At 43.0% G+C, this 24,401-nt stretch overlaps 1 protein-coding gene, 1 non-coding gene and 1 pseudogene across 2 annotated transcripts in view; all 3 read right to left on the bottom strand.

The window, feature by feature from the left end:
• DNAH5 (dynein axonemal heavy chain 5) overlaps positions 1 to 15,597 on the bottom strand; it is a 240,303-nt gene extending 224,706 nt beyond the window's left edge. Inside the window, exons 1-2 of the mRNA XM_049648271.1 lie at positions 15,299 to 15,597; positions 2,832 to 2,966 (exon numbers count right to left, since the gene is read on the bottom strand). Coding sequence (XP_049504228.1) covers positions 2,832 to 2,966; positions 15,299 to 15,355 — 192 coding nt within the window. The 5' untranslated portion in view covers positions 15,356 to 15,597. The remainder of the gene's footprint in view (positions 1 to 2,831; positions 2,967 to 15,298) is intronic.
• On the bottom strand, positions 13,328 to 15,199 carry LOC125935051 (60S ribosomal protein L35a-like; annotated as a pseudogene).
• Positions 15,598 to 20,655: 5,058 nt separating the features above from the next.
• On the bottom strand, positions 20,656 to 20,720 carry LOC125935880 (U7 small nuclear RNA). Its single transcript, XR_007461859.1, has one exon. It is a non-coding gene; the product is annotated as a U7 small nuclear RNA (small nuclear RNA).
• Positions 20,721 to 24,401: the final 3,681 nt, after the last annotated feature.

The following is a 24,401-nucleotide window of genomic DNA, read 5'->3' as shown; positions in this document are numbered from 1 at the left end:
TTTACTTATTTTGAGAGAAAGTGTGTGCATGCAAGCTGGGTAAGGGCTGATAGAGAGGGAGAGAGAGAATCCCAAGCAGGGCATGGAGCCCAACATAGGACTCGAACTCATGAACCGCGAGATCATGACCTGAACCGAAATCCAGAGTCAGATGCTTAACCAACTGAGCCACCCAGGAGCCCCAGAAGCAATTTTCTTAAAGTCACTAGCACTGTTTTAAATTCAAATTGGAGGAAAAAGGATAAAATCTACATGCCCATTAGCATGGCTACTGTAAAAAAAAAAAAAAAAAAAAAGAAGAAGAAAAAGATAAACGTCAAGGATGTGGTGAAATTGAAACACTTGTATACCCTTGGTGAGAATGTAAAATGGTGCAGTCCCTATGAAAACAGTATGGGAATTTCTCATAATATTAATACATTCCTCCATGATCCAGAAATTCCACTCCAGGTACATACCCAAAAGAATGGAAAGGAGGGTCGTGCAGAGATATTTGCACACCTCTCCTCACAGCAGCATTATCCACAGTAGTGAAAAGATGGACACCACGCAACTGTTCATTAACAGGTGAACGCATAAACAAAATGTGGCACAGACATATGATATAATATCATTCAGACTTAAAAAGGGAAATTGTGACACGGGCTACAACACGGGTGAACCTTAAGGACATTTTGCTAAATAAAATAAGCCAGTCACAAAAAGACAAATACTGTAGGATTCCACTTATATAAGGCATCTAAAGTAGTCAAATTCTTAGAGACAGAATGTGGGATGGTGGGTTGCAGGGACTGGGAGAGGCAGGGGGGAGTTGTTGTTTAATGGTATCGATTTTCGGTCTTGCAAGATGAAGAGGTCTCAAGATGGGTTACACAACAGTGTGAATAAACTTCACACTACTGAACTGTTTACTTAAAAACGATTAAGATGATAAACTTTACATTCTACGTTATTACCACAATTTAAAATAAAACATTTGCGGGGTGCCTGGGTGGCTCAGTCGGTTGAGCGTCCGACTTCGGCTCAGGTCAGGATCTCGCAGTTTGTGAGTTCGAGCCCCGCGTCAGGCTCTGTGCTGACAGCTCAGAGCCTGGAGCCTGTTTCAGATTTTGTGTCTCCCTCTCTGCCTCTTCCCCACTCATGCTCTGTCTCTCTCTGTCTCTCAAAAATGAATAAATGTTAAAAAAAAAATTTTTTAATTAAATGTTTTCAAACAACAAAATCTAGCCTGAAATTTTAAGTGTGAAAAAAATAAGCCCCCTCCAATTTCCACCATATTATAGATAAAACTATTATATATAAGGGAGAGCAAGTTGCCCTGGTTCCTTCATGACTCTTCTTTGATTGAGAATGCTGTCGGGCTGAGTGGGACGCCCTCGTTAAGGTTAACTTCCAAGCCAAGAATCTGAAGGAGATACTTCCAAAAGGCCAGTACTGAAACTCCTGCCCCTCTACTTTGCTTGGGAGACTGAGCCAGGACGTTTTCTTTCAGCCTCCAGGTTTTGACATTCCTGGTCCTGAATACGACACGACAGTTTGACCTGGGCTTCTTATAGTTCAGAACTTGTACTCATTTATTCCCCTCGCATGATCCCAAATCCAGATGTCTGAATTAGGAAGAGGGGTAGAGTTAAGCATTTCACCTCTCCAAGACTGAATCAGTTAAGTGACTGTCTCATTCTGTGCCTCCATTTTGGAGGAATAATATTATCTACCTCCTGGCATCATGAAAATTAAATGAGATAACAGATGAAAACCACTTAGATGAGACTGACACCTGGTAAATATTCAACAAATGTTAGCTGGAAGGAAAAGGAGAAGGAGGAGAAGGGCATTTCCTCAATCTCTAATTAACTCATCCTGCAGTTTAGCCATTTTAGTGTTGTCCACCCCTCACTGTTCCACTGACTCCTACTGATCCCACCAGACTGACATGGCAGGCAGGAACAAAGCCACCGGAGAACTGGAGCCAACTCATACTGGTTCATGACAGCCAATTGATCACAACCCTTTCCAACTAAGCCTTCAGTAGCATCATGCTCATAGTCTGGAATCAGCCATTGTGGCAGTATTAACACCACAGAAATCAACACTCAAAATAGCGCCCCCCCTCTACCCTCTTGCTCTAAGCTGGTTGTTAAACATTTACAGGTATAGCACTAAAAAGCATTATCAAGAGTGTGCCACCCCCATCAACAGAAAGAATTCTCTCTCCCTCTCTCTCTCTTTCTCTCTCCTTTTTTTTATGCTAATAAACCAAAACAAACAAACAAACAAAAACAAAAAAACCTTCAGGAACCATCATAGGGCTCCTGATACGCCTTCCTCAATGCTCATGAAATTATATCCTCCCATATTTTGATCTTCCCTCTGTAATCACACCCCAGATTTTGGAAGGAAATCACGGCAGAAAATGGAAGTCAAGCTCAGGAACAACAGAAACCAGATTCAGCTGCCAAAACTCAATCTCCCAAGTTAGAATAGGATAAATGCAAGACAAGATATATCAGAAGCTGAGAGAAGATTCTATTCTCCGACCTCAAGTTCCAAGATGGCACCCGAACCCAGCTTCACTGGATTCAGAAACAGGCAGACATTGCTGTCAGAACCATGGAACTTAAGTGACGGTTAGAAGTACCCCCATTCAACATGAAGAGCTGGAGAGCCCTAACGTCAATCTGCCACCACCTGTATGGTCAGAATGGAATCCTGTCCATGTTAGAACAGACACCCTCCTCTGCAGCCCAGCACAGATCCTGCCATAGGACAGAGGTCAATAGGTTCTCTGTGCCCTCCGTAATCAAGTCTGGGAACACTCAAATGCATCTCACCTGATTCCCCTCAAGAATGGCATCTTCCACTTCAGTTTTGTCCAGGTCCACGCAGGAAGCTACGATTGCAAATAAGTAGTCGTGTCTGCCATCCAAGCGTGCCCGTTTGGCTTCCTTCTCTTCCTTCAGTCTTTGCTGTAAGAAAGGAACAAAAATGGTATGTGACAACTACTGTTCTCAGATGTATTCATTTTGTAATAACCGCATGAGACTGTTGCTTTTTTCAGGTCGTGAGTACTCACATAACAGACACCTTAATGGTACCAGTTTTCATCTTCCATTTTTAGAAATAATGTTATTCTGTTATGAAAATAAGATGTGCTCATCGTTTTGGAATTGTGTAATACAGATAAGCTAAAAGAAAAAGCATAAAAATCATCTGCCATCCAGAATTATTACTGCAATTATTTTGTTCTAAACCTTTAGATTTATTTCTATGCATATATAAACATTCAAAAGACACACAAAAAAAGAGATCCCCATTTTTGGAAACATTCCCCAAGCCTTTAAAGTAATATTGTTCCACGTTATCTCCTACCTTTATTGTCTGTCTACAGATTCATATCTGGTCTTGAAATTGATTTCTGAATACTAGTGCTTACCTTTAAACTGATTGTTAATTACAATACTAAGGCATGTGACCAATGTGGGCAGTTTGAAGCATATCCTTCCATATGCACTATGCTCATACAAACATATGCAAATGTATACACACATTTGTATATTATACTATAAAATTTTCATACATATTCCCTTAATAATACACCACAGACCCTTTTCTACTTTAATACAGGCTATTCCTACCTGTGTGATAGCTGCAAACTATTCAACAATGTGGATGTACCATAATTGATTCAACCATTCTGCCACTGGCGGATATTCAGCTTCCAATTCATTTCTTGAATTAAGTACATCGCCTGAAATGCCAATGAGCAACACTAGGAAGAGAAAAGGTGGCCCCTCTTTTGTTCAACATACAGTTATTTAACCCCAATTATGTACCTGTGCTATAGAGGCAAATGCTACCCAATGACGTCAAAAAATCTCATAGCCTGTTTCGCAGGATCTGAGCGGAAAGTATAAGTATGACAGGATGATATTATAGTTGCCACCAGGGCATCAGATCAAGGCAGGGACCTTTATGGGTCTTCAGAGAAGTTGCAAAAAGGAGGGTCCCCCACTCCAGCCTGGGGCTGAGGTAGCGATGACAGAGAACATTTTGGGAAGAGGTGGGTTGAACCTAGAGTGGAAAGGCAGTTGGCCACAGTCCCAGAAGGGAGGCATTTCTGCACGTGCAAAGGCCAAGTGGCGTAGGAAAGCAGAGCACACTTTGGAAACCACAAGGTAGCCGGGTTGACTGAACTAAAAAGGACTAGAAAGACATACTGGGAAATGAGAAAGCAGTCCGATCATAAAATATCTTGTGGGCCACATTAGGGAGTTTAAGCGTTATCTGAAGTCCATGGAGAATCACTGACGGGTTTCAGATCAGGGGAGATGTTAGCTGTCCATGCTGCAACAAAAAAATCAGTCATTCTCGAATGGATAAAGAAGATGCGGTTTATATATACAATGGAATGGTACTTGGCATTGAGAAAGAATGAAATCATGCCATTTGCAGCAACGTGGATGGAACTGAAGGGTATTATGCTAAGTGAAATAAGTCAGGCAGAGAAAGACAGATACCATATGTTTTCACTCATATGTGGATCTTGAGAGACTTAACAGAAGACCATGGGGGAGGTGAAGGGGAAAAAAAAGTTACAGAGAGGGTGGGAGGCAAACCATAAGAGACTCTTAAAATACTGAGAACAAACTGAGGGTTGATGGGGGTGGGGGGAGGGGAAAGTGGGTGATGGGCATTGAAGAGGGCACTTGTTGGGATGAGCACTGGGTGTTGTATGGAAACCAATATGACAATAAATTATATTTTTAAAAATTAGTCATTCTGTCAGCAGTGTGGAATGTGGATCGGAGCGACGCAAGCCTGGAGGCAGGAAAGCCAGTCAAGTGGCTTATGGTGGCATTCCCAGAGCCCAGGATGCACAGACCATTGGGAATGTGGCTCTGGAACTCAAGGGGAAGTTGTACTGTAGATCCAGATGTAGATTCGGGTTCTCAGTGCAGCGCAATTGATATTACAGGCCAGATCTTTCTTGTTGTGAAGGGTAGTCCTGCACACTGTAGGGTGTTCAGCAGCACCCTTGGTCTCTTCCTTCTGGATGCCAGGAACTCCCTACTACTGAGCTATAAGAATGAAAAATGTCTCCAGACTGCCAAACATCCCGTGTGTGACAAAATCACTTCCTGCTGAGAATCACTGATACGATAGAGACAGAGACAGTCAAGACGGTATCTTTTGGGGTTACGCAGTGCACAACCTGCACGATTATGTTATCAGTCCTTTCATCCAGTAGGGGGCATGTGCGTACTAGATATTCAGTAAACACTTGTCAAATGAATAAATCGAACTTTAAACCATGAGTGCAAACATGATTTTCTAAGAAAGAAATGGAGAATGAAAAGCAAGAGGTGAAGAGCCTCGGGATGCACCAATATGCCAGGAGCAAGGAGGGAAAGAATAGCCCACGGAGACAAGTGAGGATAGTGGGCAGACAGGCAGAAAGGGAACCAGCAGGCCGCACCACCAATACACCCCAGAGCCAATAGTGCTAACACTATAGTGGAGCGGTGGGGTCAGTTAGGGTTTCCTTAGTAACTAATTGTGTTTACAAAAGGGGCTGTAGCATCCCCCAGCCCCATGGCAAAAGGATCATGCCATTCACCTCTCCTCCTCTTGAAGGTGGCTGGCCCTGTGACTAGTTTTCACCAAAAGAACGTGGGGAAAAGTAAGACTGTAAACCTGCCTAAGCTAATCCTTAGGAGAGCTTCAGCTTCTGCCTTTGCCCTTGGAAATGCTCCCTGGGAACCCAGCTACCATGCTGTGACAAGTCCAAGCCACATGGGGAGACCACATGGAAGAAAAACCAAGGCATTCTGGTCAATAGCCCCAGCCAACCCAGCCAACACCCCAGAACCAACTTCCCTCCAGGTGAGTAAGCTATCTCAGACATTCCAACCTAATCAAGCCTACAGAGGATTGCAACCCAGCCCAATGCCACTCGAAGCAGAACCACCCAGTTGAGCCCAATCGCCGATATACTCAAGACAGATAATAAGGGACTGCTGTCTCTGCTATAAGCCATTATGATCTCGTGTGGTCTGTTATGCAGCAGTAGATAACAAGGTAATCCTTGTAGAATAATTTCACTGGTTGGACAGAAAGCAAATGGATGTAGGCTTGAGAAAAAGGGGACTGAGAAAAGAGAAATACAAAGATACTGAATATAAACTATTCTTTCCAGAAACTTGACTATAAAGGAAAGAGGTGTGGTAGTAGTAGATAGAGGGGAATTTATAGTCAAGGAAGAATTTTTTAAGACACACACACACACACACACACACACACACAAAACAAACAAACACCTTCAAAAACAGTGAAGAGGAAAAGGTTGGGGATTTCAGAGGGCTTGAAAGGCCATCTCTGGACCCATGCAATTAACATTTGTTTTCCAGAACCTGAGGTGCCTGCTGGAAAGAATTGGAGGTGGAAGGAGGAGGGATTAGGGATTTTTAAAATTTTTCATATACCTATTTTCTTGCCATTTCTCTCTATAGGAACTAACACAGGTCCTGACACAAAGTATACATTCCATAAACATCAAACAGAAGCAAATTTACATCTCTTTTTAAATGTGGCTAGAACAACGACGATGTCCTGTTGTTTAGACTGTTTTCTTCCTGCTTGGCAGGGAGGAATCAAGTGCTTTTCAAAGTGAACTCTCTGGGTTTGTACTAAATGGCTTCAGCAGCTTGAGGACATGGTGGGCAACCAGGGGAGCCAGAAATCAGGCATCAAAACAACCATCTTGCCGCAAATGCTGGGGAGTGACAAAGAAAGAAAAGAACTAGAAAACCAGGAAAGTCAGGATGTAAAGCCACTGAAGCCTTCCGAAGAATAGAGAAACTTAAATAAGACTCTGCCATGGCAACACATTCTCTATGACCTGATTTTATGAGACTCCAAAGGGAAAAATATATATATATATATTCTAGTGGAGGAAAGGAGTGATTGGTCCCTAAAACAGAACACTAATGATTCTATTTTTACTTAAATATCACAGAGTAAGAAAAATTCCAAAGAAGCACCATGTGTACACAGCGAATTATCAATGTGTTTTTAAAGTCAATGTTTCCCGAGTTGCACGAAAAAGCATGTTAAGCAAAAAATGTGTTCTTGCATAAACTGATCGTTCGTTCTATCTTTGCTGAACAATGAGGGAATTGTTTTTGATCTACCACAAGAAGTCAGTAACATCAAACAAACATTTAGTGACCAGACCAGGGCATTGTCAGCCCATAAACTTAAACCCGGAGCTTTCTGGCTGCTAGGAAATGGCAGCAACAAGCAGTCAGGTGACAAGCTGTCTGGAGGTGGCTGTCCTGTTGGCCTTTGAAACATGGAGGGCAACTGGGGAGGGATTAAGATGGCAACAGGCAGACAACGGAATGGCTTTTTTTGGAGTCACATTAAAATTGTTTCCTGTTGCATGAACAAGCCCCGAGGGATGGGGGCGGGGGGGGGGGGGGGGGGGGGGGGTGGGAGAAGGGGTCTGGGAAACCTATTCAACGTCCACAGAAATCTCGAAAGTAGTGAAACACTTCTGCAATGTGGTGGCAAGCTATGTCGCTGCCATCCTTGGAGAAAAGAGTCACTAATGGGCTAACTCACAAGAAACAAGTGCTGCTTTCAAGGCTGGACAATTCTGCGTGGACAAATGAGCCCTGGTCCCGATCTTAGGTTCCTGTCCCAGCTCCGTCACTTGCATCTGTCAGTCAACCTGTTCAGGCTTCAGTTTCCAGAATTGCAGACTCGAAATGTTAACTAGGGGCGCCTGGGTGGCTCAGTGGGTTAAGCAGCTGACTTCAGCTCAGGTCATGATCTCATAGTTTGTGAGTTCGAGTCCCACTCACAGTGCAGAGCCTGCTTCAGGTGCTCTGTCTCCCTCTCTCTCTCTCTGACCCTCCTCCACTCATGTGCTTGCTCTCTCTCTCTCTCTCTCTCTCAAAAATAAACATTTAAAATAAAAGCATTGGACTAGATGACAGCTAAGCACCGTTACCTTCTCTGCGGTCGGAGCTTCTTGCTGGTTCAAAAGTTAACACAGACGAGAGACTTGAGATTTTAAAATACAAATCCCAACAAAGACCTAATGCATGAGCTTTCATAATAAGCTCTGTGATGTTTTCTCATGATGAGCCTACCCGTCCAACTTTTTTTAACACAGTATACCAACTTCTGCCTTTAACTCTATGGTTAAGTGTGAGTCTGCGTGCTTGTTCACATGAGACCGTGCAACTTCCTTCTGGCTCCGGACTGGTAATCCCTGAGTATGTGAGAGACCTTACTCTCATCTGAAAAATGAAAATACAAGTCCAAACCTGAAAGGCATTTGTGAAGATTAAAATGGGAGCAGTCTTGAGACAATACCGTCAAGCAGCACTTGAATTAAAATGGCATGATCAAGGCACTGACCCTGGGCATCAAAACTCAGGAGAAGCCAAACTTTTCAATAATATATTTTTTTAATTCTACAAATGTTTATATTCCCTCTACCCTTAGAAAGCCCAGCCCCGTTAGCAGGTTTGTCTCAGACCCGGGTCCACGCCACAGACGCCATGACGGCCAGAAGTGAATGTCAGGTTCAGGAGCCCCTTTGTGCACAGGGACACCCTTTTCCCCAACTCTCTGAAGGTGTCACAGGACACTTTGCTCTGTTCGCCCTGGTGGCATTGCTAGCCGTGGCTCTGAGAGTCATCATTTCCTTACCGTGCTTACGTTTAATTGTCACAAAAGCCTTATGAAGCAGCAGTATTACCTCCACACCAGGAAGTTGAGACTATGGACCATTAACAATTTCCCAAGAGCACACAGCTAAGTAAGTAAGCTAAGAGCTGGGCTGCAAGGCCACGACATGGTTGTCCCAGGCAACTAAGAGTTTTGCACCTATTCGAACCGGTATTCCATAAACATGGTCTCTTTACATTCCCACCCAAGAATTATCTAGGGCCCTCTTGGAGGGTGTCCCCATATACATTGCATGAGTTACATAAGGAGCGGTGGGTAGAAACTGGGGTTAACTGGCACCATTTTCTGAGTTACACCAGTGACATTTTAGTGCCAGGATGCACTGGTGCCCACTTGGCTTCCAGCTGGCATGCCTTGTGTCCAGCTCTCTCATGACGCTCCTGTGTCTCAGCAAAAGGTAACCTGCCATCCTCAACTCCTAAAAGTTCCTAGAAGGTGGCCTCCCTGCTTGGGCAGCCAGGAGGCTGGGCTCCATGCTTTCCCCACCTGTTGCTGCTTCTGCCTGAACAACTTCACTTTCATCTATGTCATCCTCATATGATGCCTTTGCACGGCCAAGTGTATGGGGAAAGGAATGGGTTCTGCAGCCAAAAATGTATTTCTTTGTTTAAAAAAAAAAAAAGGTTTTCCTAGGTGACATGATTAGCCTTGTTGCAGGTCTGAATGTGAGAAAGAGGAAGAGATCTGTCTTAATGAGGGTCTGTTGCATATGTTTGGATGAATATCTTTCTATTTTCTTCATTTGGGTGTTTTGTTCTTTTATGTATACAGATGCATACAGCAATGTATCAAGTGTGTTACAGGAGAGTATAATCTAGATTTACATCCCACTGGAGATATTGGAAATATCGTGAGTCTATGAATTACGGGTGAAACTCCTTATCTTAAATCGCCAAAGTAAATTTGTCTAAGACTGATTCTGCTTTGGCTCTCCATATCAATCTCAAGTCCACACATAATTAAGCATCTGATGAAACATAGTACCAAAGAGGCCAAGGACACGGATTTGATCATCTCAGGCCAGTTGGCTTCACTTTTTACCATCTTCCTCAACCATGGATGAATGAAGGCAAATCCACGAGCAGAAGGAGAAATTACTCAAAGTGTATGCCCAGCTTTCTGAAATGCCTCATTATTGGTAACCTGCCATACGTATAACCTGATCCTTCTTATCTCTTGCAGGTTAAAATAAAATAAAAATCAACTGAGTCTCATCATTCCTGCAAGACGATCAGCTCCACAGAAAGGGAAGTTTTCTATTTTAATTTTTGCAATATCCCCAGGGCCTAGAACAGTACCTGGGACATAGAGAGCCTCAGCTGATACCTAGTGAGTGTATAAAGTCACCAAATTAATCATTTACAAGTCACTTTCAAATAACGAAGGGCTGGAACAAAGTATTCTAGCTCAGTCTGAGTCCATGATCACAGACTCAGAATTCAGTCAATAAGCTCCTGGGTCTTCAACGCTGTTGTGTCTCGAGTATAAACCATGGCACAAAATTCTACCACTAGTATGGACTATAGTCCTCTCTCATTTTACAGCAAATATGACTAAGCTCCCTTAGCCTACATCCTACTTAAATGTGTTGAATTACAAAAACTGAGGGAAGCGGTTCTCCTGTTCACTTCCATGTAGAGCCCTCTCTACAAGGTCAACTTCCTTTCCATGTCTTCCAACAAAGAAGAGCCTCCTCCTTTGTCTTCCAGCATTTTCGTTTTACCCCACAGGACCCCCATTCGTCTGAGAGAGGCTACTCTGTGGTGCTTCCTGGAGCACCCAACCCTGCTCTTTAACCGGCTGGGAGACCCACAACCTAGCAACTCCCCACTTTTAACTGTACTTTTCACGTCTTGCCCTTTCTTATCCCCTTTCCCTTTCGTCTCTCCCAGTGAAGCATCACAGATGCAGAGGATGCTCTCCTTCCCACATAAAGAGCACTTCAGCAAAGTGGTTTTCTGGAAGGGAAAGACACTCCACGATGGCTAATCCCACTCACGGCAGGTGCTACAGTGAAGTCCTCCTTTATTCAACAAGAGCTACACTCCCCTCCATTGCAAAGAGACAGCACTTAAACTGAGAAGTTCCCATCAATCCTCTTGTCCTAACAGTAAGCTCTGGAATCTTGTCTATTTTTCACTGGAGTTCTTAAGACCCTCAAATCTCCCCATTTACTGGCTCTCTCGTCTGTCATTCTTTCCAAGCCAATAAAAGATACCCTCTTGACTTTTTACTCCATGTGGGTTTGTCACCCAAATCGATCCAAAACCTGCTATAGGGATGTCCTCATCGCCACAGCCTTCTCTGCCCCAAACATTTCAACCATCCAGACTTACGGTCGGTTTTCTGCACACCAAATTTGGGGATCTGATCGAAGGTCCTTAGTGGACCTTCACATGACTCCATATTCTATCTTCCTTCCCACCCCACAGCGGTTTTTCTCCAAATCAGGAATACCTCTCTTGCAGAATTCCAAGAGTTACCTCTGGCAGCAGGGGTCATATAATTTCACTCCCAAGCTAAAATATATATAATGTCACCATTCACGTTACATAGGGCACAGGGATGAAATTCAAAAATGCCCTTATTCATCACAATAAACTAGAGCACTTAAAGCTGGCTGCTCACTAGAATCATGGGGACTTTCGGGGTGCCTGGATGACTCTATCAGTTAGGTGTCCTACTCTTGGTTTGGGCCCGAGTCATGATCTCATGCTTCATGAGATTGAGTCCCATGTTGTCGGGCTCTACGCTGACAGCATAGACTCTGCTTGGGACTCTCTCCCTCCCTCTCTCTGCCCTTCCCCTACTGGTGTGTGCACATGTTCTCTCCCTGTCTCTCTCTCTCTCTCAAAACAAATAAACATTTTTTTTTAAATCATGGGGAGTTTTAAAATACTGATGCCTGCCCCTTCCCCAACACTCTAACTTATCTTCTCCCAAGGAGGCCTGAGCACTGGTATTTCTCAAGAGTTCCCTTGGCAATTCTAACATGCAGCCCAGCCTCAGAACACTGCCCCAAAGGAAATGATTTTATGGATTGATCATGACTGATTAGTAGGACCAGGTTCTCACTTGAGGCAGGAACTTAACAGAGGAAGTCCAAGGGCATAAATGTGGGATCCTTCCAACCCTAGACCTCTTCTGTCCATCTCGTTACTGGCGTTGTACAAAAACCGATAGTTGTAACTAGGCTTCAGCTCTCAACTCCATGAGGCCCACAAGTGCTGTTGCATGCCTGATCACAGAGCACAGCAGCGCCTGGCACAAAGTAGACATTCAACAGATTATTTGTGGACTGGATGCGTTTTGCACTTGGCTACACTCTCCCAGGGTCTAGCTAGGGCGTGATTATGATGTGGGCATCTGGAGCATTCACTTGCTCAAGCTCAGCAACGCTCACCTGGGTATTAACAAGCAACACTGGTCCCTTCCTCCCCCGCCAGCTAAATCCTAGAGCCATTCACCTCCCCATCTGCAAGGGAATTGTTTTCATTTTGTCCGCTGTATTGTATATATGAAACGTGTTCACCGGCCAAACATGCCTGGGCCTGATGAACAGAGGACACCGAAACCTGTTTGGCTGTTTTGCCCGAGGATAACGAAACCCACACCCTTTAAGCTTTCAAAAGATATCTGAGAGCAAAGGTTCTTTTCTGTCTCGGTTTCTACCCACGCACTCCCAAGGGAACAACGGCGGCCTCCCAGCAGAGTTTCTCAGGGGGGGAAGGCATAGTGCATCCCCAGAGGAGCCTGCACCCTCCCTTCCCCACAGTCTCTATGCCCTCGAGAATCACTGTTTAGAGAAGCCTAGCCATCTGAAATGCAACGAGCAATGATATTCCCCAGCTTAAGTACATACAGTGAAAACCACGAACAATATATATCCCTGGGGCGAGGAAGAGAACTGTTCTCCGTGTGAAAATCGGCTTTGCAATTAGGTAAATTTAAGTCCTAATTTACTTAAATTAGTAAGTAAATATAGTTCAGTTTAATTTGAGGGACGGAAAGGAAAACAGAATCCCTAAGTCTGGAACTCATGTCTGTTGTATACTTGTAAGTTGGTGCTAAGCAGTGTTCATCCATGACAAAAGCAGAGAGAAGGCAGGCACATCTGGGCCACATTTTTGTAAATAAGTGAGTGAATAGACACAGAATTATTTCATGTTTTTTCACTGAAAAGCATTTACGTTCATTAGACAACAGAAAGGAGGTATGGCTTCACCTTTCTAAACCCAGGAGCTATGGTACTTTTGGTTTTAATTTTAAGTATAAGCCAGATAAAGTCAACTATTATATTACAATAACCTAGTTCAAATACAGCATCATTGTAGTAATAGTTCCAGGCCAACGTTATGGACATAGAGAATTATAGTTTTTATGTCACGTAGCTTTGGAATCTTTGCCATTGATTATTTCAGGTCACAAAGTTATAATTTAATAAACCATCATACCAGTGCACTATATAGAAAATGTGTAATTATTTTCACAATACACTGCAACATTATTGAGGTAATTCTCTCTCTTTTTTTAATCTACACCTTTATTTACTTACTTTTCAGTTAGTTTAAATCCTTGGGGGGTACAGCATCACACAGATTCTGCAACCAATGTCTTTAGCAGGAAGGTTGCTTTGGAATTTGACTCAAACCATGACACTGTTCCCATGAGTTACTTTTCCCCAGGTTGCTCTGGTTTTATTCGGTTCACCACCAGGAGTCACTGTGTTGTCCTTTGCTTTGTACACATAAGCACATCTCTTACCTAGATAGAATTCAGCTTCATCTTGAGCATAAACATCTTCAATTTTAAGAAGGGCTATGTGCTTCCTCTGGGGAGACCCCACTTAACAGCCAGCAAAAATGGCTTTGGACCACAGCCTCCAGACATATTTGTTGTTTTAGGAGTCCTGTTCCCAGCAGGCCTCCACAGGTTCCAAGATGGTGGAAAGAGCTTGAGGTAATTCTCTTAATCTCATTCTTCAGAGGGGCAAACAGAACCAGCACCCGAAATACATAAATGAACCCCCCAAAAAGCTTACTCCCAAACGGTAGCTCATGCCAAAGAAGAATATAATTAATTAATCAAGATTTTTAGTCAATTAGTCAAGATTTTTATCATTGATTTTAACATTAAAGACTCATGGGGCGCCTGGGTGGCGCAGTCGGTTAAGCGTCCGACTTCAGCCAGGTCACGATCTCGCGGTCCGTGAGTTCGAGCCCCGCGTCGGGCTCTGGGCCGATGGCTCGGAGCCTGGAGCCTGTTTCCGATTCTGTGTCTCCCTCTCTCTCTGCCCCTCCCCCGTTCATGCTCTGTCTCTCTCTGTCCCAAAAATAAATAAAAAACGTTGAAAAAAAAAAATTTAAAAAAAAAAAAAAAAGACTCAGCAGTAAGGTATTCAGTGAGAAGTTTAATTCATTCACTTTATTAACCAAGCACAAAATTAAGGTGGATCAGCACCAGGCTCTGTGCTAGGAGAAGGCTATCTACAAATGGAGAGCCCATCATCCCTGTCCTCCAGGGACTCACAATCTAGTGAGGGAAGGGGATAGGTAGACAAATGTCATTTCACTGCAGTGATGTGACAAGGGTGCCAGCAGATGCAGAAGCAAAGTGCTGGGAGGGCTTCTCAGAGGAGGCGCTGTTGGCATTTGGTCTTAAAAAATGAGTGTTTACAGGCAAATACGTCCCAGGGCTTGGCTGGAAGATGTTGACCTTGGAACGGATGCATCGGAATTGTGGGGCTGGGGAAGGGAAGGTGACTGGTGGCAGAGTGCTGAGAAATGCAGAGACAGCATCCCTGCCGTTTTGTGGTGAAACAGCAGGTTGCAAGGCTAGACAGAATCATCTGGGCTGCTGGGGATGCATAACAGATAGTGATCCAGCCCTGAGGAAGCACGGGTTAATGCGGAGAATGGGGTCCTAGAGCAACCACCATTTTCTTCTGACATTAATTGGCAGCGGAAGAGGTTCCAAATCCCTCTCTGCATTTGCATAATAAAAAACTGCTGAGCTGAGCCCTATGCCAGGGAAGCTCATTCTTCAATGTGACTCCAAAGGCACATCCTTGTGTGACCTCATTTCCAGGCCTATAGAACCGGGGATTGATTCCAAAGAGCAGAGAAAACTTGCACCCCAGAATCTGCCTTAACTCTCTCCCATCACCAACACAAGCATCCAGGGCTGAAAGAATGCAAAGTCACCAAAGCACCCTGAATGTGCTTTTTCCCCCTCAGACAAGCACTGTCCCCGCCCCCCCCCCCCCCCACAATGCAGGCATGTATGTCTACAGGTAGTTATAGTTCAGGCAGCAACGTGCAGAAAAGCCAAAAGATACGGTCCCCTTCCCTCCCCTTTTTTTTTTTGTATGTGAAATATCAACGCGTAACATTATGAACGACCCGAAATTAGTAAGCAAACATGTTGCTCACAAATTCATCACGATATAACTTTGACATGTTTTTAGGTATTTTGCCACATGGTGTGAATGATGATAATCCAAGACCCACGTGCAAGTTTACGGACAACAGCCCCCTACCGTCAGAACGCGGGTGACACTCTGCTTCCAGAGCTGTCTCCTACCGATCCGAAACATCACAGCAGTCTGGTCAGCAAGTGGCAAGAGGTCTTCCTAAATGATCCTGTAACTCCCGGAGGCCTGCCCCTCATCCAACAGGCTTTCAAGTGAACCCTGCTCTGGAGGACCAGAACTTCACCTTCACATGTCCACTCTGCATGCATTACTCACCATATGCACAGGATAAAAATTAAAAGTGCACCTGTACTATTCAAGTTTTCCTTCTAGAGTCTCCCCCCTCGGCCTCTCCTCTGCTCCGAAGCCTGTGTTGTTAGGGCAATACCGTTTACATCCCTTCAGTGCACTGTGTCCCTCACTTGTGTTTATCAACCAATCAAAGCATTGGAACTGCCCGGTTGCGTCACTTCTGATGTTCGTTGAATTCCATACACTGCCCAACAGTACGCTTGGAGTCAACAGAAGTATTTGAGTGATTTCCTTGAACAGTGAGAAACTTTAAACCACATCAAAATAGAAAGCAGAGAAAGCCACTCTGAATGAATTGCTCAAGTCAAGAAATTCAGTATTACTTGGACTGAACAACTTTATGTGCACGATTAACTGCCAGCATTGCGACTAATTGTGACTAATTGTCAGATGGGCTGATTGTGCCCCAAAGGAGCCGCTTCCTCCCATAAAGGGAAGCCTATTTCATATGCAAATGGAAAATGATGTCCACAAATTACTTTTGCTCACCCGGTTGTACATACAAATAAACCAACGTAATTTTTCTATGTGACTAAATATCTTGATCATCCTTACTGTGAAGACATGAATGGGAAACCATGGCCAACGTGATTTGAGAGATCCAATTTCTCTCGTCAAGATGAATAGAGAGCAGGACGTTTAAGGTAGGTCATTGTTGGGGCGCCTGCGTGGCTCAGTCAGTTAAGCGTCCGACTTTGGCTCAGATCATGATCTCACAGTTTGTGAGTTCAAGCCCCACATCGGGCTCTGTGCTGAGAGCTCAGAGCCTGGAGCCTGCTTCAGATTCCATGTCTCCATCTCTCTCTGCTCCTCCCCTGCTCATGCTCTGTCTCTCTCTCTCTCCTTCAAAAATAAATTAAAAACAAAAAACAAAGGTAGGTCATTGTTAAATCCAGGATTTGGTCCTTGGAGTTCAAGTCTCGGGTACTCAAATCCCAAGGATAATCAGGAAATAGGGGACTCATCTTACTAATATTCTACTAACTAACCTTACAAGACTGACTGGAAAACCAAGATGCTAATTTGGTGCTGGGGCACCTGGGTGGCTCAGTCGGTTAAGTGTCCGACATCCAACATCGGCTCAGGGCCTGATCTCACGGTTCATGGGTTCAAGCCCCGAGTCGGGCTCTGTGCTGACAGCTCAGAGCCCGGAGCCTGCTTCCAATTGTGTGTCTCCCTCTCTCTCTGCTCCTTCCCCCCACTCATGAAAAAAAAAAAAAAAAAAGAAAAAAGAAAAAAAAGAAACACCTACTGTTGATTTGGATGCTAATTTGGTATCTGAACTTGGAAGTCTGACCTGCTACGAGGGTGTGGCCTCCACATGTGGGGTTAATACAAGAGAGAACACTTAGACCTGAATCTTATTTGGTAAGCAAAGAACTGGAGCATAGAAAGTTAGACTTTGTTTATGGAACATTTTTTAAATCAACCTCTGGGTATCGGTGAGCGGCTATTTCCTGTTCTAATTGTGAATGAAGAAGGTGTCTAGACTAGAAGTCATTCTCCTCTGTGCGGGGTTGAAAGGTCACCAGCAAATAGCAGTGTTTTCTCATCCTCTTTGTTCAGCCTCTTAGTGTCAGTCCCAAGAACCTTCCGTCAACGCATGACCTCTGGACAGAGGTTACGCTTCATTATATGTGTGCTTATCTTTCATTAGTTACATTCGATGGCGCTTTCCTAATGGTGTGTCAGGCACTATCTTTGTGCCAGCAGCCCATTTACAACGTTATCTCTTGGGAAGAGTTACTTTCTGGAAAAATTCCCGCAGATGGCTGATGGTATTCATTTTGTGTTTGGCAGGCATAACCATGGCTCTCTCGAGGCTCCGCGGTTAAACTGCAAAGTCTTCCAACCCCTGTCGCTGAAATCAACCCCCTTTGGGCAAGGCAGAGGCAGGTGTCTTCAGGGATCCCCTCAAACGAAGGAAGCTAACCGAGAATTGTCGTTAGCAGCACAACCAAGGCGAAGCGCAAGCCTGAATCTACATCTGACCATCTGCCCCTCACTGTCGGCCTGAAATAAAATTGATTTCTGGTGCTGGAGAGGAGTTATCAATCATTACTTGGAGGGAGTCTCAGGAGGGTTTTCATATGAGTAGTTTTCACCAGGCGACAGTGGGCAAGACTCCTCCTACAGGAACGGTTATGCCAGGGACACCCCAGCCCTGTCTGTGTGGACAGCGCACTCTTCCAGCCTACGAGTACTGGCCATAAACAAATCTTACATCAGACTTAATGAGAAAACAAGGGTGGACAATGGGCCTCATGGAGGGAAAGGACTTCATCCAGAAATCCAAGTACCTTCAGGCAAGGTTTGAAGTTCTACTTCCATTCATTCACTCATTCATTCATTCATTCATTCATTCATTCATTCAACAAATGTCTGTGAGTGCCTTTTTATGGGGCCGGGCAACTGTGCTACATACCAAGCATACAGCAGCTAATTAAAAAACACACTTAATCAAACAGTAAAAACTGAACCGTGATATGCGTAATTATTTTATGGAACACTCAAAGAGAAAGATAAAATGCTGCCAAGTAAACCTGAACACCACCTCAATGTTAAGATGCATTCTGGATCCACAGATGTTAAAATGTGAAAACTGTATATCTCAGGATCGGTGACAAGCCGTCATTCCTGCCTTCGTTGGGGGAAGATATTAAATAAACCACATAGTAATAAATACATAATTATAAATAGGATACCATTACAAATTGTGAAACGTGCCCTTAAGAAAGAAAATAAGGTGCAAGCTTCACCTGGATCTGTATTCTGAATAATTACCATGTCAGGCTTACATTGCTGAACTCTCCATCCCTGAATTATGGAGACTCACCTACCTTGGGCCTTGCAGCCCTATGTGTGCAACCTATGCCATGTGGCAATATAGAAAAGTACAACCACTGAGGTCAGACAGACCTGGACTTAAATCTCAGCTCTGTTCTCTTGTAGCAAGAGGACATCAGAGGGAGCTTTTGTTTCCTAAATTGTACATTAGAAATAAATCCACCTGCCTAAGAAACAGGTGATGATTTAAATGTATGTAAAACTCCTGGATCCTCACAGGCACGTAAGAAATGAAAAACGTGACTGTATTTTTTCTTTGCAAAAATGTTATCACTACAATTAGTGGCAACAGCAAGGTAGGGGGCAAATTCTCAAGGGACTTAGCCGACCCCCACAAACTCCAGCCTAGAGCTATTTGGAAATTTTGGTCTTGATTTCTATGTCCCAAAAAGTATTGGATCCAAGTTTTATCAGTTACCATCTACACATTTATCATAGATTTCCGTCTCTAAGAAACGCGTTCCTGAGGCCAGCAGGATCAAATGCATTTATCAGTTTAATGACCTCCTAAACAATGATACAGTGGGCAGCATATAAAAATGGCAAACAAGTTCAGTGGGATGAGAAAGTACCATATTTCATCAACTGTGAGTTGCATCTTTTTTGAGCTTTTTATTGTATTGAAATTAGGTGTATCTGATAGGCACCCTTATGACTGCTGTTGCTCGGCAACCATCGTGACATGGTTGTCATTATCAGAGTTTATGCAGACTCAGTAGTCACTCCAGGTGGCATGACAAGGCCATAGCTGCACCTGATGTTAGTTAACAAACCACTGAAGATGCATTTGAAGAAGGAAGATGCGTCCTGGTTGTTTTCTGAAAATCTTCCACTGACACCTTCTGGGAAGATCAGGAAAACACCAGCGTCACAACTTACAGAATGAATGGCAGCGGATGGAAAGAATCCCAGAAGGATCACACCCTGACATGAAGAAGCTTTAGAAATTTCTTAGCCAATTCATTGCACTTACATTTGTATGGATACACCAGGGTGACAGGTGATTTTTTTAATCTATGGTCAAGGAAGTCTCAACAAACTTTTTTCAATTAAATTAGAATTCTGGAAAAGCAATGTATCCGATCATGGTGCCTCAATGCATCGTGATACCATGCTTCGTGGGTTCAAGCCCCGTGTCGGGCTCTGTGCTGACAGCCCAGAGCCTGGAGCCTGCTTCGGATTCTGTGTCTCCCTCTCTCTATGCCCCTCCCGTGCTTGCACTCTGTCTCCCTCTCCCAAAAATAAATAGATATTTTTTAAAAATTTTTTTAAAAAGGAAACAAACGAGCTAAATAAAAAGAGGCAAATCCTCTTCTCCCAGCCTCCATTTTGCTACCCCTAAGCTATTTTTTTTTTTTTAGAAATCCTGGTTGACGAAGGAATGGGAAAAAAAAAAAACACAGATGGAATTTGACCGTCCGTGATGGAGGAAAGAAAACCCAGGGGTCAAAGATAGGTTCCATTTTGTCAAGCTTGGGTAAAGCGAAGAACCATAATAATTCAAACAGGAACAGGGGGATCTGGAGAAAGAGTATATTTTGGAGACTAGGTGACTGAAGAAATGTAAGCAAAGCTTTCATTCTTTACTTTTCCTATGGGTCTTTTCATCTTGAAAACATGACATCTGTGCCTGCAAGGCCAAAACAGTACTTGTATTCTTGATTCCATCATCATTTAAAAAATCATAACAGAAGAACAAACTCATAATAAAAAGGAACTAAAAATATATTCATTCAACAATCATTTGAGCTGCCTCCCCTCAAAAAGCAGTTATCTTAAAAGCTCCAGGTGAAGTGATATGGGTTGTTGCTTTTGCCCCCATTTCCACGGGTTGAAATTGTGCAGCAAAAGCTGAAAAAAGATGCATGCATTTTCTGAAAGTCTCCTCTGCCTGAGTTCAAAGAAGAGGAAGGGGGAAAGGCAGGAAAAATCCCAGAGGAGGATACAGAAAGCTGATGCATTTCGAGGAGAGCATACACTAAACGGAACATCCACGTTCTGCAGGCGGAGGCCAGAGAAGGAGGGAGGCTCTGTGCTAAATGCGCCTTCCAGATATTGTTCCTTATAGTGCCTCTCAAGTGCAAGTGTAAGACCTGGGAACTTTTGGCACCAGGAGAGGGGCATGCCAAAGGAAAGAGAATCTCAGGAACATTCTTCCACCTTTTCTCGTCTTTTCCTTGATGACACTTCCACTTATGTCCAGAGAAGTAATGTTGCCCTGGCTCTGGGGAGCCACACTTCTTTTTTTTTTTTTTTGGGGGGGGGGGGGTGTCCTTCGGGTAAGGACCGGAAAGCCTACTAGACAAATCCTAAAAGAGCTATAACACTAGAGAAGCCACACTTCTGATCCTGACGCCCACGTACTGGTTGGTTGGACGACACTGATAAACCACCAGCCGCGCTGGTCACCTCTTCCCTCGTGAACAACACGAGGTAGGTGGCCAGATGATCTTGCAGGCATCACCCAGCTCTAAACAAAATGTGTGGCCTAAGTGAGTGATCTCTGCTGCTTGGACCCTAAATATACATCATGCTTAAAGTTACAGAAATGTTATCTTAGTAGGAATTCGACACACACAATCTTATAACATAGCATACAAAACACTGGAAAAATTTTGATATCATTGGCATCATCTGAAATGATGCTGATCACTATAACATTGCAGTGCTAGGACACCTTTAATAATACTGTTTTCCCCATAGGCATTTTTTTTTTCCATTCTAGACGCTGATGGCTTGAACAAATGATGCTCCCTGGACCATGATACCTGCTCCTTGTGTATAATGCTGCAGTGTTTTACAAGATTCTTCTCCCAAGCATAACCCAAAGCTCAGGAACTCTGAATAGAAATGTAGAATTCAAGTTTAAATGCATTTCATAGAGTTCCTTCTAGTATGTCCTCCTAGCGTTTGGCTTTGGGGTCAGCTGCTTATTAGCATGGTTATATTTTCACATTGAGCCTTCCCAGACCATATTGTCTCACTTAGTTACCCCAGTCACTCCTTGTTTAGGACCAAAATTTCAGCACCATATCACATACAACGGAGAAAAATAATGCTTCTTTAATCAGAGCCCGTTTACAGTGATAATCACAGCTTGGGGATGATCCTATGCCTTAATTACTTGTTCTTTCAGAAATGCAAGGTCCGAGAACATAGAAGGCCAGTATCAATTAGAAGCCGGAAGAGAACCCTTACTAATGTGATAATTTTTGCTTTGTGAAAGCAGTAAATGCAAATATTTACTTTTATGTTACCTTTGAGTTGCTGTTGTTCTGCATGGGCATCCTAGGCACCAGGGCATGATCATTTTTCCAAATATAAAACAACAAAAACTCCAGCTTATAGTCCTTCTTTTGTTTTGGTTCTGATTTAGTTTACCAGGTATTTATTTAGGAGAAAACTATTTCGTTACATCAGTCACTACCCATACCAAGACCCGGTCTCTGGGATTGAAGATGTTTGGGAACAACAGATAATATGGAGACACCCCTCAGCTCACATCCACCTGTTCCTGCTGACTCCCACCAACAGACACGCACAATTCTGCAGGAACCCATGACTCCAGCTGCAGAAATGAGGGTCAGGTGCCCAGGTCTCACTGGGCGATCATTTTGAAGGCATCTGTTATTATCATAGTTGTGCTTATTTTTGTTGAACGAAGGAAAAAGGTAGAGAGCTAGGTTCACCAGCAAACATAAGAAACCTCACTTAATATTGCATTTATTTCCTCTTTGCTTTTCTCTCGTGCCAAAATATTGTAACGTGGTAACCTCAAAATCTTGCTCCCTTCCTGTGGAGAAATATTTAAAGAGAAAAGCAAAACAAATGCCATTCAGTGTAAAATTGAGTCCTGTTATTAGAAATTATTAGTTGATTCACTCAAGAGGCATCTTCTGAAGGTGATGAAAAATAATTCCAGCCCAGGGTCTCGAACACCCTCCTATTGGAAGCATATTAATTAGCTGCCATGGTATAGGAACTTCCCAACTTAAGATAGCTCAACTTTGGAAACCCCTGCTTGCTATGATTTTTATCATAAACATAAACCCATGAACATAATCGAGACATATTTATAAATATGCTAACCAATGGTTAACACTCAAAACCATGCCAAGGAGTCTGTCAGTAAAATGAGATGCGCTCACTTGTAAAACAGAAAAACTTTTGACTCCAAGAATATGATCAGATACAGAAAATCCATGCATCTGAAACCAAGCAGTAATTTCTGGAAAGACTGTCTTGCCCCTCTTTGAAATGCTTAAGGATAAACTTGAGGAAACAGCAACTGAAGATTTTCCAGCCAGAGCCAGGAATGATTTGGTCACCTCAGAAAGAGAGTTACTGGCAGATCAGAGTTCAAGGGAAAGTTCAGACACTTTGCTTTTAGTGACCCTGAACCGCCATTACAAACTCCCAGACACCAGGCATGGATCTGTCCTGTCACAGCTATATTTCTTCAATGAATGGAGACAGTCCCATTTATAGCCTCATTCACGAGCTTATTAGGTCTTTAGACCCCAAACTACCCACAGTTACAAATGAGTTACTCTGCTACCAACAGAGCAAAACGTATATCACCAAGGAAAACAGAAATAACCCAATGTATTTACCTGTTGCTGTTTTCTATATTTCACCTTTCTTAAAGACCGTAATACAATTTGTAATAAATGGCATTACTACCTATACATTTCACAAGGCAAATTTCAAACACTGGTGTTTCTTTCCACAGCAAAAATGCTAAAATATGATTTCAGAGAGCAAATGCAAGGTCTATTATCGCATACGTAAAGAATAAATTTGTTTTTACTGTTAACAAAACTAAATTATATAAACACTATGCAGACCAAATGTGCTTTCGAAGCTTCTTTAAGAATGAGTTCCAATGCTTACTTCTTACCAAAACCAGCACAGCAACTTTCCTGACAGCAGAGATAAAAGGACCCAATTAATATTAACATATACACACATTTCCTATCATAAGTACATTTAACAATGCTTTATAATGCAACATCTAGTTCCTGCTTCCCAAAGAACTGCCAGCTTCCTGGTTTTCTATTACTAATTCTTCCACTGAAAACAGTCAACACTGGGCCTTGTATTCAAAGGTAACCCCCCAGGTAGTTTCAAATATCCAAATGAAATGGTACAGTTAATTACATAAATCAACTTTCATTGAGTGAAGTGAATTCAATTATCACGGGGCTATAAATATACCAGGTGCAAAAAACATAAAGGCCAGAATAAGGCAAGGTTTTTGAAAATGTAGCCCACTCATGGTGATTTAGTCTTTGACATGAAATTAATCTGAACAATTACTTTATTTCAATTGTTTTAACTTTCAAATATTACATCATCAAAAATGCAGAAGGTTCCTGTTCCAATAGGAAGCAAAGGTAACAAAGAAAGACCCTAAGGACCAAACCTGGTGGTATAACTCCTTTCCCATGTGGTAAGGAAATTAATTCTGTATTTTAGATGTGATTCAAGAAGAAGTGTTACATATTTTAAGAAACTGTTTTTAGTATGGCCCATTAATCCCACCAAAGTCAACCACCACTATATTTATTGAGCTTCTCTGATATGCCCAGCACAATGTTATTCAAATAAAAGATAGGAAGGGCCTCTTGGGTGCCTCAGTCAGTGACCAACTCTTGATTTCAGTTCAGGTCATGATCTCACAATTTGTGAGATCGAGCCCCACCTCAGGCTCTGTGCTGACTGCTGACGGCATGAAGCCTGCTTGGGATTTTCTCTCTCCCCTCCCCCTCTCTCTCTCTCTCTGCTCCTCCCTGGTTCGTGCTCTCTCTCTCTTTCAAAAATAAATAAATAAACTTAAAAAAAAAAAAGAAAGAAAGAAAGGTAGGAGCAATAGTACACCAAAAACTAAAGGGAAAAATCAAAAAGCTAAATAAAGTCTGTACTATTTATTTTCCTTTCATAACTGAAGAAAATAAGGGGAAATATGTTCCTGAGGTAAGTGTCCTGAAAGTGAGTTAGAGCAGGCCAG

The sequence above is a fragment of the Panthera uncia genome, assembly GCF_023721935.1.
Source record: "Panthera uncia isolate 11264 chromosome A1 unlocalized genomic scaffold, Puncia_PCG_1.0 HiC_scaffold_17, whole genome shotgun sequence".
Taxonomy (NCBI): domain Eukaryota; kingdom Metazoa; phylum Chordata; class Mammalia; order Carnivora; family Felidae; genus Panthera; species Panthera uncia.
Note: the sequence above shows the minus strand (reverse complement) of the source record. Positions and strands in the feature narration are given on the sequence as shown.